Source organism: Halichoeres trimaculatus, unplaced genomic scaffold (genome assembly GCF_033239565.1).
Source record: "Halichoeres trimaculatus isolate MK-OKI-2021-1 unplaced genomic scaffold, fHalTri1.1 fHalTri1_scaffold_9, whole genome shotgun sequence".
Lineage (NCBI taxonomy): Eukaryota > Metazoa > Chordata > Actinopteri > Labriformes > Labridae > Halichoeres > Halichoeres trimaculatus.
Window position 1 is genome coordinate 34,761,756 of NW_027437188.1, and position 14,629 is coordinate 34,776,384.

At 43.5% G+C, this 14,629-nt stretch overlaps 1 protein-coding gene across 1 annotated transcript in view; it reads left to right on the top strand.

Moving 5' to 3' along the window:
- Positions 1–3,856: 3,856 nt before the first annotated feature.
- LOC141797517 (fibroblast growth factor 12-like) overlaps positions 3,857–14,629 on the top strand; it is a 63,603-nt gene continuing 52,830 nt past the window's right edge. Inside the window, exon 1 of the mRNA XM_074678953.1 lies at positions 3,857–4,336. Coding sequence (XP_074535054.1) covers positions 4,309–4,336 — 28 coding nt within the window. The 5' untranslated portion in view covers positions 3,857–4,308. The remainder of the gene's footprint in view (positions 4,337–14,629) is intronic.

The following is a 14,629-nucleotide window of genomic DNA, read 5'->3' on the forward strand; positions in this document are numbered from 1 at the left end:
AAAGTCTTAAAAAGGTATTGAATTTAACCTCAGGATTAACTTTAGTTTAATATAATATATATTAATGGTAAAAGGTAAACATTGCACTGTTGAAATAATATTTATTTATATCTTTACATATATATATATATATATATATATATATATACCTAAACTTGAAACTTCAGTTTCAAGTTTCTAGAATAAAAAAAAATGTCTTTAGAAATTCACAGCAATCACATTTCATTAGTTTCAACCTCTGGTCTTAAAACCTGCACTTCCTTTGGTGTCCACTAGAGGCTGTCTGATAGTGATGGCTCTCCTCTTTTCTTTTCCTTGTTTCAACTCCTCCTCGCTTCTTCTTCCTCTTCATTCCTTCTCATGTTGTTTGATGTCCTTTTCCTTCTCTCCTCTCCTTTCCTCTTGGATCCTTTATTTTTTATTTTTCATGTTTCCTCCTCATTTCCTTCCCTTTTTGTCCTCTCATCTTCCTCCATGTGTCTCCTTGCCTTCTTGTCTCTCCTTGTTTCCTTTTTCTGATCATTTTCATTTCTTAGCTCTCGTATGCTTTACTCCTCAGTTTCCTCTCCTTTTTTGATTCCTCCATTGCTTTTTCTCTAGTTGTCTTCTTTCTTTCCTCTCCTCTCTTTCCTTTTCCCTCCTTGTCTTTATTCCTTCAGTCCTTCCTTTCCTTATGTACTCCTTTCTCCTCGTTACCTCTCTTTCTCACTCCTAGTTCCTCTTCAGTCCTTGTCTCCTCAATTTTCCCCTTTCTTCCCCCTCCTTGCTCCCTTTCCTAATTCATTCCTGGTTTTTGTTTCCTCTCCTTCTCTCCTTGTTTCCTTTCCTCTCTTCCTTTGTGGTATTTACCTGCATCTTGTCGTCTCAGCAGCTGCTCTCCTCTCTCCTCTTTTTTCCCTCTCAGTTCTTCCTCGTCATCATCAGAAATAACGCCAAATCCCACACTAACCATCCATCATCCTGCAAAATAGAAACACAAACATATGCTGAACACACACACACACACACACACACACACACACACACACACACACACACACACACACACACACACACACACACACACACAGAGTCTGCTGCAGGCAAGGACTCCTGCTGGGGCCTAAATGATTCAAATGAGCACTAAACAAAAAGAGAGACACAAAGAGAGATGGAGGAAAGGTGAGCTCACCTGTCCCATAGCGCCCCCTGTGGTTTGAAATAAATCAGGTTTTTATTCTTTTAAAGTTTAACTCGGCAGAAAATTTCCCTCAGAACACATGCCAAGCAGAAAACACAGCTTCAAGGCACCTGATCAGAAAGTGGGACACGTTTTAAGTCAGATAAAGAGATTCAGTCATTGGACGCGTTAGGAACAGATTTTTATTCAAAATCATGTTGAAATCAACTGAAACTCGAGATCCTTGGTATGATGATCAACTTATCTTCAATGCTTAATTGTTTTTACCTCCATTCATCCTCACCTTTCCATCTCCAGTCTCAAAAGAACATGAAGCTGGTGGTAAAGTGTCATAAACTGCAGTTCTCTTAGTGTCCACTTGAGGCTGTGTGCAGAAACAGCAGAAACCACGTACACAGTGGTATAAAAAGCAGATCTTTACAGCAGAAATAAACATGTTTACAGCCTGGTTCAGAACATGGTTGCAGTCTGGATCGTTCCTCCATCAGCCCACACTGAACAGGAAGAATTATTGTCACCAGGTATTCATCAAGGTGTTAAACTGACACGTTTTGTCCATGTAAGGGTGCGGCTGATTTGACTTTTGATTTTACAGTTTTATCATATGACAACACCCCACAGGTTTACGAAGTTTTGCAGCGAGATACAGATCTATGTTCTTCTTTGCTGTAGTGATGGTGGAAACAGGAGCGTAACTGTCAGACAGAAAAAAGGGCAGCAGAGCAGTAGAAGGAAAACTGGAGAGAGATAGAGCACGAGCTAATGGTAAAAACACGAGCTTAAGGCTAAAAGTCATGCTAAACGTCAAAAACACAAACTAAAGGCTAAAACATGAGCTAAAGGCTAGAACATGGGTTAAAGACTAAAACATGAGCTAAATGTTGACACTAAAGGCTAAAACACAAACTAAGGGCTAAAACATGATCTGAATGTTAAAACTACAGCCAAAGGCTAAAACACAAGCTAAAGACAAAAATATGAGCCAAGGCTTAAACATGGGCTAAAAGCTAAAAATCAAGCTAAATGTTAACACTAAAGGCTAAAACATAAACTAAATGTTAAAACATGAGCTAAAGCTAAAACACAGTCCAAATGTTAAAACATGAGCAAGGCTAAAACACGGGCTAAAGGCCAAAACACAAGCTACATGTTGACACTTGAGGCTTAAACACAAACTAAAGGCAAAAACATTAGCTAAGGCTATAACATAGTCCAAATCCTAAAACATGGTCTTAGCGCTAAAACATGGGCTACAGGCTAAAACGCAAGCCAAAGGCTAAAAAACACAACCTCAAGCTTAAACATATAAACTAAAGGCTAAAACATTATCTAAGCAATAAAACTCTAGCTAAAGACTAAAACACAAGCTAAAGGCTAAAACATGAGCTAAGGCTTACACATGGTCTTAAAGCTTAAACACAAGCTAAATGTTAACACTAAAGGCTAAAACATGAACTTAGGCTGAAACACAGTCTAAATGCTAAAACACAAGATAAATGCTGACACTTAAGGCTAAAACAGGAGCTAAAGGCTTAAACATGAGCTAAGGCTATGACACGGTGTCAATACTAAAACATGGTCTAAATGCTAGAATATGAGCTGAAGGCCAACACACGGGCTATAGGCTAAAACACAAGCTAAAGGCTAAAACCCAAGTTAATCTGTGTGTGCTAATGTTGGCTCCAACCCACAGTCAGCAGTTATTCTGCAGTGGTCTGTTCAAACTTGAGAGTCTATCAATAAAATGAAGAGCCAGGTTACGTTAGCTCTGCTTGGTGAGGTTGGAGTTGGTAGATGAGCTCTGGTAGGACAGAACCAGGATTCACTAACGTTACACGTTACAGACACGTCTTAGAGCACCGGGCTGTGAGTAGAGCTATATATAGCCGGCTGCTAAACTATGGTACAAACTGACAAAGTTAGCTTGTTGTTGTGTTATTAACTATAGCTCCGTCTAACAGTTAATAAATAAATTACCTCATGGCGTTGGATCTGTTTAAAAGTTGTCTTGAACAAAGAAAAGTAGAGTTAAGAAGATCTTATCTCCATTAATTTCCAAAACAAACACATGCTTTGGGAAGAGTGACGTCTTCACGACAATGCACGTGAGACTCCAGGCCAATAAGTGGCGCTGCAGCCTAAATTAAACAGGAATGTGAACTTGACCAAACTGATGAGACATCACTTCACACTGACAGTCTGATGTTAGTGTTGTTATATTGTTGCTGAAATGCTAACTTCTTCCAGTAGGTGGCGCTGATGCACCTGAACCTGAGTGTCACTTGCGATATTAAGAAGACAAACAGCATTAGAGCTCTTTTTTTATTTATTATTATTATTTTTTAGTTGTTCAATGTGGGAGTGGCTACATATTTGGATCTATTTGTATTCCTGCAGTTCCTTAAGTGGCCACTGGTGGCACTAACAGCCACCTCTCATGAGCTCTTTATTTAAACTTTAACAGGATGTTTCTGAGTGTGGAGAGCTGTAATTGAGTGTTTTTCATTTTCTGCTTCTCAACTTTTGCTCAATCTCCCATGATGCTTTGCAAAAGACAACCCTCTCCCGCCCTGTGATGAAACTTGCTATAGGACCATCATCCTCCTCTTCATCATGTCACCTTAAAAACTCCTCCGGCGGTGACGTCACGTGGGCTGCAGCAACACGGCGCAAAGAGAGCGAGGCAGAGGGAGAGAGAGAGAGAGAGAGCAGAGGCGCGCGGACACTGCACAGGTGAACGCACGCACGAGCCTGATTGTCCGCAGGAGAAAAATCAGCGAAGAAGAAGAAGGAGGAGGAAGAAGAAGAAGCCCCGCTGAGAGCAGCATCGTGGAGAAAACACCGCGGGGTTGTTTCTGTTTTCCTCCGCGCGGGTCGGCTCCTCCCGGTGCCTCCCTCCTTCCTCCCTCCTCCTCCTCATCCTCCTCCTCCTCCTCCTCCTCTCTCCCGCCGGTATCGATCTCTCAGCGGCCGAAACGCCGATCACATCTGCTCTGGCTCGACGCTTGTTGACTACAGCTGATCCAGAAGGAAGGAAGGAGAGAAGGGAAGGAGAGGAGGCAAGTGGATTTCCTTCAAGAGGAGCACCGAACCGAGCCGAGCCGAACCACACCGAGCCGTGACGGGAGATGGAGGGCAAAGAGAAGGCACCGGCAGGTAGGATGGAGGGATGAAGGAGGGAGGAAGGAGGGAGGGAAGTTTCCTGACAGTGAGAGGGCGGATGGGAGGAAGTTGGTGCTTTTTCTCCTGCGGAGGGTGGAGAGGCTGACGGGATGGGGGGGTGAGGGGGTGATGGATGGATGGAGGGAAGGGTGGATGAAGGGAGTGATGCATGTTGGGTAGAAGTGTACTGCGGTATCCCGCTGCCCTGGCTGCTGCTCACATCCTGAATGCAGCTGCACTGGAGCTTTTAGGTGTGGTTATTATGGGATGGGGTGCAGCGTGTGTGTGTGTGTGTGTGTGTGTGTGTGTGTGTGTGTGTGTGTGTGTGTGTGTGTGTGTGTGTGTGTGTTTGTTTTTACACAGGCTGAGGGAAGCCTGATGCAGCAAAACACAGGAGGAGAGACAGACAGGTGGGCTGAGTGAGAGACAGGAGGCTGAAGACGTAAAGAGAGACAGACAGGAGGCTGCAGACAGACAGGCGAAGGTGGAGAGACAGACAGGAAAGTTAACAAGACTTTAGGAAAGAGACAAGGATACAGGTACCAGGGATGTGAGACATGTTAGAGACAGGAAGCAGACAGACAGGTGTGTAGTGCAACATGCGTGACAGTATGTGAGACAGGCACAAGAGGAAGAGACAGGTTGGTAGGGAGTCATACCGTACAGTGAGACAGAAATTAAATGAGTCAGGGAGACATCAGAGACTGGTAACCTGAAGGAGAGACAGGCAGTAGAGACAGACAGGTGGACAGAGAGGGAGACAGGTGAAGGTTGGGAAAACAAACAGGAAAGTTGACAAGACTTTGAGATGAAGACAGTGAGTGTGAGACAGGTGGCTAAAGAGGGAAAGACAGGTGGGTAGGGAGACTTATAGCATGCTGTAGAGAGAGACAGGGAGTCAGGAAGATAGAAGAGGCAAGGTACGCTAAGGAGAGACAGACAGGAAGCAGAGAGAGAGAGACAGGCAATGAAAAACAGGTGAAGGAGTTCAAAGACCAAACAAGACTGAGAGGAAGGAGAGACAGACAGGAACGTTAAGAAGACTAAGATAAAGAGAGAGAGACAGGTGAGGACTGCGAGAACTTCACAGGATTTTAAATTAGAGAGAGACAGGTACAATACAAGACAGCTGAGAGAGACAGACAGGTGGTCAGACAGCTAGGAGTTATACCTGAGAGGAAGACAGGAGGCTGCAGACAGACAGGTGAAGGAGTAAGAAGACTAAACATGCTGATGAGGAAGGAGAGACAGGTTGGTTGGGAGTCATGCCGTACAGTGAGACAGAAATTAAATGAGTCAGGGAGACATCAGAGACTGGTAACCTGAAGGAGAGACAGGCAGTAGAGACAGACAGGTGGACAGAGAGGGAGACAGGTGAAGGTTGAGAAAACAAACTATGGCAGTGAAGAAGGAGAGACAGACAGGAAAGTTGACAAGACTTTGAGATGAAGACAGAGGCAAAGGTAAGGAGTGTGAGACAGGTGGATAAAGAGGGAAAGACAGGTGGGTAGGGAGACTTAAAGCATGCTGTAGAGAGAGAGACAGGGAGTCGAGAAGATAGAAGAGGCAAGGTACACTAAGGAGAGACAGACAGGAAGCAGAGAGAGAGACAGGTTGAGGAGTTCAAAGACAAAACAAGACTGAGAGGAAGGAGAGACAGACAGGACCGTTAAGAAGACTAAGATAAAGAGAGAGAGACAGGTACGAGATGAGGCAGTTGAGACAGACAGGTGGTCAGACAGCTAGGAGTTATCCCTAAGAGGAAGACAGGCGGCTGCAGACAGACAGGTGAAGGAGTTAAAAGACCAAACATGCTGATTAGGAAGGAGAGACAGGTTGGAAGGGAGTCATACCGTACAGTGAGACAGAAATTAAATGAGTCAGGGAGACATCAGAGACTGGTAACCTGAAGGAGAGACAGGCAGGTGGACAGAGAGGGAGACAGGAGGCTGCAGGTAGACAGGTGAAGGTTGAGAAAACAAACTATGGCAGTGAAGAAGGAGAGACAGACAGGAAAGTTGACAAGACTTTGAGATGAAGACAGAGACAAAGGTAAGGAGTGTGAGACAGGTGGCTAAAGAGGGAAAGACAGGTGGGTAGGGAGACTTATAGCATGCTGCAGAGAGAGAGAGAGACAGGTAAGAATGTGAGAGGAGTCGGTCAAGATAGAAGACAGATAGACAGATAGATAGTTTAGACAGACAGGTGGTCAGACAGCTGGGAGTTATACCTGAGAGGAAGACAGGAGGCAGCAGACAGACAGGTGAAGGAGTTGTGAGACAGGTTGTAGGCAGCTAGCAGGTAGATGAACCTTTATAAGACAGACAGGTGTGTGGAAAGACAGGCATGATTGTCTGCTCAACAGAGGCTAGACTGCAAGGAGTGTGAGACAGTGTGAGACAGGTAGCTTTAAGTTGGACAGACAGGTGGGGAGGGAGACAGGTAAGTGTGTCAAAAATCAAAACAAGCTGAGGAGACGAAAAAGACAGGTAAGGTGAGACAGGTAGAAGATAGACAGACAGGAAGTTTCAGGATTTGTAAGAAGAGAGAGACAGGCTGAGGCAGAGAGACAGATAAAGATGAGTTATACAGAAAAATACTGTTTGAGAGAGAGACAGGTGTAGTAGGTATGTGCTGATGGAAAGCAAGACAGTTTGCAGTGTGAGACAGGTGGGTAGGGAGACACATAGCTGTAGAGATAAGACAGGAAAGTTAGTGGGACTGTAAGAAAGAGAGAGACAGTTCTTAGGGATGTGAGACAGGTTGAAAGCAGTACGCAGAAGGACGAACCCTTAAAAGACAGACAGTAAGACTAATAACCCAGCAGACAGATAGACAGGAGAGCAGAGAGACAGGTTAAAGGTTTGACAAAGACACTGGAGGACAGGCTGAGGAAGAGAGACAGACAGGCTCAAAGGACTTCATGATGTAGAACGGCAGACAGACAGATTAAAGGTGTAGCAGGACAACAGCAGACAGACAGGTTTTAAGTAAATCGAAAACCAAAGAGATAAATAGATGAGCTGACAGACAGGTTATACGTCAGAGAGACAGGACACAGAAGGAGCAGACAGACACAAAGACAAGAAGACGATGACAGACAGACAGGAGGGCAGACAGATAGAAATTTGGGTGGACAAAGAAGAAACCAGAGGGACGACAAGAGAAGAGAAAGACAGGACGGCAGACAGACAGGTGATGAGATGATCTGAGGTTGGGAGACAGGTGGAAGACTGAAGAGAGTTAGACAGGAGATCAGAGAGACAGATAAGACGACAGAAAAACAAAACAGCAGTCATGAACAGAGAGAGCAGACAGACAGGTGAAGGAAAGAGAGACAGGCAGGTGGTCAGAATAGGAACGTCAGAGAGAGACAGGAAACATCTAACAGAGAGTCAGACAGGCTCGACCGTAGAGGAACTACAGACCGACAGGTGTCAACACAGAGAGACAGACAGGTGACAGCAGAGTGACAGACAGGAGGACAGAGAGGGAGAGGGGTCACTGAGAGGAAAGACAGGTCAGCATCAATCAGAGGGTGTTCGTTCTGGTCCTTGCAGAGTGATGCATCCTGGGAGCTGTAGTTCCTCCTCAGATACTCTGTGCTGGGTAACAGGATGTTTCTCAGCCGACACAATAAAATCCTGAAACAGCCGGCGACAGGAAGTGGTCTCAACTGTAGTGACTTAACTCAAACTTCAAAATAAAGTTCAGTCAGGATCACTATGATCAGTGAAGATATGTACGACCCTGATCAAATCAGACACAGCAGTAAGGAGGAGCTTTTACAACACCAAATTAAGAGACAAAAAGTCACATCACTAGTTTGGATACACCAGTAGTTTAAGGGCTAACGATGAGCTAACAAGCTAAACATGAATCATTTATGAGCTGTAAGAGAAGAAACCAGAGTGTGTTTCAACAAAAAAGGGAAACTGTTTGAGAAGATATAACACACAAGACATAAACTGTGAGTCTGAGTCTTCCTCCCTGAACACATGACGTGACTGTGGTTGCTGCTGTAAATAAGCGGCAGATTGGACGGGGAGTATTTTTGGACTGCAGCGTCCTCTCACAGCGTCCTGTCTGCAGCGTCTCTCGGCCGGGGAGAGAAACCGTCTGTGATGTTCAAACTGAGGAGCTCAGAGTTAAAAGCTGGAGTGAGTCAGCCTTCTGCTCGGCAGATAAACGCTGTGTAATCTCATCGACTCAGCGTTCGGCCCACCTGAACTGTGATATAATTAAAGGAACAGTTCAGCATTCTCTGAGACCTGGCTCTGCAGGACGGGGCTTAAATACCTCTCTTATTCTTCCAACCTGGACACGAAGCTTCACTGGAAAGATGCTTATTTTCCAGATATATGTTTTACTTTCACACTTATCAGCATCACACCAGTGCAGAAATGCTGACCCTCTCTGTGTCTCTTTGCGTCAGGGTTTAATGAGCTGTTGGACGTCATGTAAACAGAGGCAGGATGTGTTGGAGGTGGTGATGCTAGCACAGAGGGCCATAACAACTACAGGGAGTTATTTTAAACACATCTCTTCAGTTGTTTGTGTCTTCCACTCGCATATTTATAGTTTTTATTCAGCGCTGAAGCCTGGAGATCGAACAGAGCACAGACTCAGTGGAGCTGCAGCTTGGGCTTTTCATTGTCGATCTAAATGCTGCTTTAACCATCTGCAGTTTTACAGTAATAAGTATTATTTTTATGCCCCAGAAGCCAATCAGTGGACAGGATTCCGTCATGTGACTCAGTGGCAACCCAAACACAACACATGGTCTCACAGGAAGGAAACATGCAGGAGTCTCCCGTCTAAGCAAGTGATTGAATAGCGAGAGGAAAAATGCACAAGTGAGGTTATCCTGATTTATTTGTGTAAATTTTATCATTGCTTCTTGTTTATTATATTGAGATTTTTTTCTATATCTTTTTATCAATTTTTACAGATCGTACAAAAATAAAAAAGTTTGTCCAGATATATTTCAGGTCATCTGCATATACTAAAGATATTACAAAAAAACATTTACAAAAATTTCATAAGATAAGATAAGATAAGATAAACTTTATTGTCCCCGGAGGGACATTTGTCATGGACAAAGTGCAGTGCTGCTCACATCTGATGCACATTCGCTCATACATACATTCATCCCGACAACAGAATACAATTAAAATACAAAACCATGCCTGTTGTAAATAAATAAGTAACTGAGTAAAAGCTGTGTTTGCTGTGGCATGCCACCAATGACACAACATGTGAATAAATACAATCCATATGGGATACAAAAGCAGAGGCAAGGAACGAAAACAGCCCTTAAACCCATCCACACTTAATGTCCCAGATCCTGAGGTAGTTGATAATTAGTTTAATTGTGGCATGATTGCTAATAGACATCACATAAAAGAAATAATAATAAAAAAAAGTACAGTGTACAGTATATACACACATATCTATAAACATACACATGCACACTCATACACTTATAACCAACATACACATTAAAAATAAAAAAGTAAAAATAAGAAGTAAAAAAAATTGTAATAAATAGAAAATACATAATCAAATGAATGGGGGGGGGTCTATTGTGAATTTTTATTTTTATATTTATTTAAAGTTAGTGTAATAAAATAAACTTTGATTTTTTTTAACCGTAACCCGTCTCTAACACAGCAGTTTAGCAAACCTGTGCGACCTTCTCTAGCTTCTAGCAAGTAAACAAATTAGGGAGGGGTTTCCTCTGGTTGGCGTTGCCGGCAGGATAAGCTCACCCTGCTCCTCCTGTCACATGTTGACTAAATTTATCCTAAATGTCAGATAAAACTATTTTAATCCAAAGCATTTCTTTACAGAAAATGACAAAGAAATAAATGTAAATAAAAAAGTTAGTATTCATTTTAAACAACATAGTTGCAATGTTTAACTGAGGAAGAGTTGATAAGTGAACATTCGGTGCGAAAACTCCCGCAGCTCAGCTTTGTTTGATGGGTTATGACTATCACTAGTGGTCCGCCAGTCCCCCCTAGTGGTCCGCAAAGACTGTGAGGAAATTGTGTTTTTTTTCAATGAAACATTCACGAAAAAAGAGGGGGTTGGGTTGCGAGTTGTTCGGCTACTACGCAAATTGATGAAATCTACAAAAATTGGTTCATAAAAGCATTGAGTAATTTAATTTAATCTAAGTACTTAAGTATTGAAATACTAGAAATTTTATTTATTTTGGAATAATGTATCAGTAATGTGATTTTGAGGTCCATTTTCTCCCTCATACTAAAAGAAAACAACAAACAAAACACCAAACTATTAGGAAATGAGTTCACTTTTTTACTCCTCTCTCTGTCATTTTGAAAAAACTTCTGAATAAAGGGAATTGAAGAAATAAAATGTATAATTTTAATCTAAAAAATAATTGGCGTATAAACCATTTTCAAAATAATCGTTAGTTGGCACCCTAGCAAGTTGTAACATGTATGATTTGAGTTTATAGCATGAATTTGTTCTCTGGGTGTTGTATTGGGGCTATTTAGCTCGTGGTGGTCCGCAAGAGTTTTCTGGGGGAATAAGTGGTCCTTAGTCTGAAAGAATTTGAGGAACACTGCTCTTGATCACATTCAGAGGTTTCTAATGGGGTTCAGGTCTGGAGACTAGGCTGGGACTTGATCTGGCGCTCCTTTAATCACACCTTGACAGTGCGCTGTGTCATGGATCACTGATGGATCCTGGTCAGAGCTGAAGGAAGCAGCTTTTCTTCAGGTTGACTAAAGAAGACAGTAGCAGTACGAAGCCTTTCTTGACCACCAGGGGGCGTGACCATCAGTGTGATGTCATGATGTTGTGTCTGATAAGTCAGGGCGTTGATCAATCAGGAAGACTAAATACTGACAGAGCTGTGTATGACCTTAGAGGTGGTGTTTACCTGTACAGGTGAATTTATCGCTGAATCAAACACCAGAGGGCAGCACAGAGAGCCAACGTGAGAACAGCTCCACATGCCTGATGAACTGTGTGATTGACAGGAGGCGGGGCTTAAAGACACCGCAGGGAGCAGTTCTTTGTGTGTGTGTGTGTGTGTATGTGTGTGTGTGTGTGTGTGTATGCGCTCACCCCGTGCAGGTGAAGTGAGGTCAGGCTCAGTTTCAGTGTGTTTGTTTACAGGAGACAGATCAGCAGGTTGTTTCATCGATTCTGGGATCAGATCCACACGATTCTGGACTGTAGTGACCCACTGAAACCTGAGAGACTGAAACAAACACACACACACACACACACACACACACACACACACACACACACACACACACACACACACATGCACACACTCTAATGCACACAGGTTCCCAGAGGAGGTGTTTATTACTTGTCGATTTCTGTTTGTTTCTGCTGAGAATTACCAAAACACTGTCCGACAGAGTGTGTGTGTGTGTATGTGTGTGTGTGTGTGTGTGTGTGTGTGTGTGTGTGTGTGTGTGTGTGTGTGTGTGTGTGCATCTGTATTTAGCAGGTCAAGATGTTTCAGCAGCTGGTCAAGACAAAAAAAAGACGTGTAAAGATTCTACAGAGGTTTAAAATAACAGCTTAAATACTACATTTCCCATGATTCATTGCAGGGTCACTACCAAAGAATAAGAGTATGTTACTGTGTATGCATGTACGTGTGGGTGTGTCTTGCTATCATGGATCAGTTTTTATCCTGCTGTCAGTACCATCCCTGTGTTCTCTGGTGGTGATGCTGCAAGGAATCATGGGAAATGTAGTTTTTTCAAACACCTTTGATCCTTGTTTTTATCTCACCCATCTTTCTTTGTCGTAGCTATCTGCTGAAACATCCTGACCTGTAAAATACAGATGTGTACACACACACACACACACACACACACACACACACACACACACACACACACACACACACACACACACACACACACACACACACTGTCATCAGCTTGTTTGTGCTGACCTCAGCATCTCCTGCTGTTCATGTTCTTCTCCAGCTCAGTGGAGGAGGGGTGTGTGTGTGTGTGTGTGTGTGTGTGTGTGTGTGTGTGTGTGTGTGTGTGTGTGTGTGTGTGTGTGTGTGTTTGTGTGTGCCCCTCCCTGTTTTACGGCCTTTGTTCTCTGCTCCTCTGGTCTCCAGCCCACAGTCCGTCACAGCTTCATCGACCTGTGATCAGCTTCGTCTCTAAGGCTGTGTGTGAGATGACATCACCCAACAGCTGATGGCGGGTGACGTCATCAGGAGCGTTTAAAGTCGCAGGTGCTTCAGTGAGAGCAGCATATGGTCTCAGGTGTGTCCAGGGAGACGAGGGGGAGAGGAATAAATCATGAAAAGAAGGAAAGAGCCAGCGTCAGCAGAGATCAGACGCTCTGAACGTTCTCGGGGGGTTTTGAACTCACAGGAAGAGCTAAATAAAGGACCAGATCAGACCAAGGCAGCGGCCCCATGAGAGCTAGTTAGGCTTGGGTTCTGATCATGTCCAGAAGGGGGCGATGTCTGGGCTCACCTGGTGTTTTATTTCTGCTGCGAGCCTGTTCCTGCTGCGCCTGCATGTTCCAGTAGACAGGTTTAGCCTCCCTCTGCTGTATTTACACCACAGTGACTCCAATAAAACACAGCTGAACACGCTGAAATGTTCCTGCTCTCAGTGCACTTTTCGCCGTTCCTAGATTAAAGAGGGGGTATTGTGCTTCTTTTACTCTTTATTCTGTCCCGCTGGTGACCTCGCAGTACCTTTCCGTGATCTACAGTGATTAAAAATCTCTACTCTTCTCTCCCTGGGGTTTTGCCAAACCCTTATTTCCTCTTTCAAACTCTGCTCTGGCTCCTGTTTCTTTAAGAATGATTGTTAAAGCCATTGTTCTTGTTTTTAAAGCTTTACATAGCGTTTTTATGGCAGCTCCATCAATGAGGTTCTAGAATGTTCTTCATCAAGGACAGAGAGCTCTCTGCCTTTGATGATGTCACACTACGTCCACCGTCTCTTTAAGGGTCCCAACTCCACAAACCCCCTTCACTCTGATTGGCCAGCCTTTTGAAGACCTGTTAGGAGTGGAGCTATGAGCAGACCTTGGTGTTTGAGGCCCAGTTAGGGGATCCTTATTTGATGACATCATTGTTTACAGAAAGATTCAGGGATTTCTTCAACATATGAATATGTAAAGGTTTGAAAGTCTGCACACGCTCAGTCTGAACATCCAGCATTGGTATTTTATATACATGCTAAAAATATGGGTCTCATTTGTTGGTCATTGACACCAAACTAGTTGCGTCTGCAGCGGTATTTTTACTTTTTTTTGATCCTATAAGTGTCCAAAGATCCTTTATGTAACCATGGTTGCATTGTTTACACACAAAGTTCCAGCTGTTAGCAGCCTGTTGCATGTTGATGCTAACCAGTGCTAGGCCCAATGTTTTCTGTGAGCTGAGGAGAAAGAGGCGAGAATGTAAGCTGGTAGTGCAGTGTGAGCTAAGAAGAGATGACATCGACCTGCCCTTTTATCCATCGCTATGAAGAAAGTTAAATCTATCTCATATAAGTTGGACAAGCTAGCCGTGCTAACCTAGCACCAGAGGGAACACCAGAGGGTAGAGAAGCAACCTTCCTTCTCACGGACATGGTTTTGCTGCTGTGACTCTGAATTTCCTTTTGGGGATTAATGAAGAACATTCTATTCTGTTCTGTTCTGTTTTATTCTAGCTTACGATGTCTTAGCGTCAGTAAAGAAAAGCTTTAAAGGAAAGGGATTTGGAATGATTTAAACACAGGACAGAGCCAATCATTGCACCACCTTGAACCTTGATATTTGATTTATTGAAAGTTTGTTTCTGTAGTTGCAAAAGTCTTGTTTCCAGTCCACAACTACGCCCCCTGTTGGTCAGCAGTCTAAGGACGGAGGCCCTTTCCTGTTTTTTTCCTGGTCTTTGATGTGGTTTCTTTCTTGTTTTAAATACAATGTTTTTGTCAGCAGAAAAATGTCAGTTTTTTGTCCATCTGGTGATTTTTGGGTTGTAAAGATGGCAGCCACAAACAAAGTCACATGACGCAAACTCATAAATGTATTTAGCTTAGCTGTTAGCAGCTCAGACTAGAGGAGAGGATCTGACTCTTCGTCAGAAAAAGCTCTCAGATGTTTCACACAAGGACCGTAGAGTCCAAGAAGGTGATCCATGTCCTTCATCTGCGCTCAGAGACCCAGCAGGAGCCCACAGAACCAATGCTAAAGTGTTAGCATGGAGCTAACAGACGCAGAGTTAGTCGCTGTCTTTCTGCTCTTAATGTTAGCTCTGTC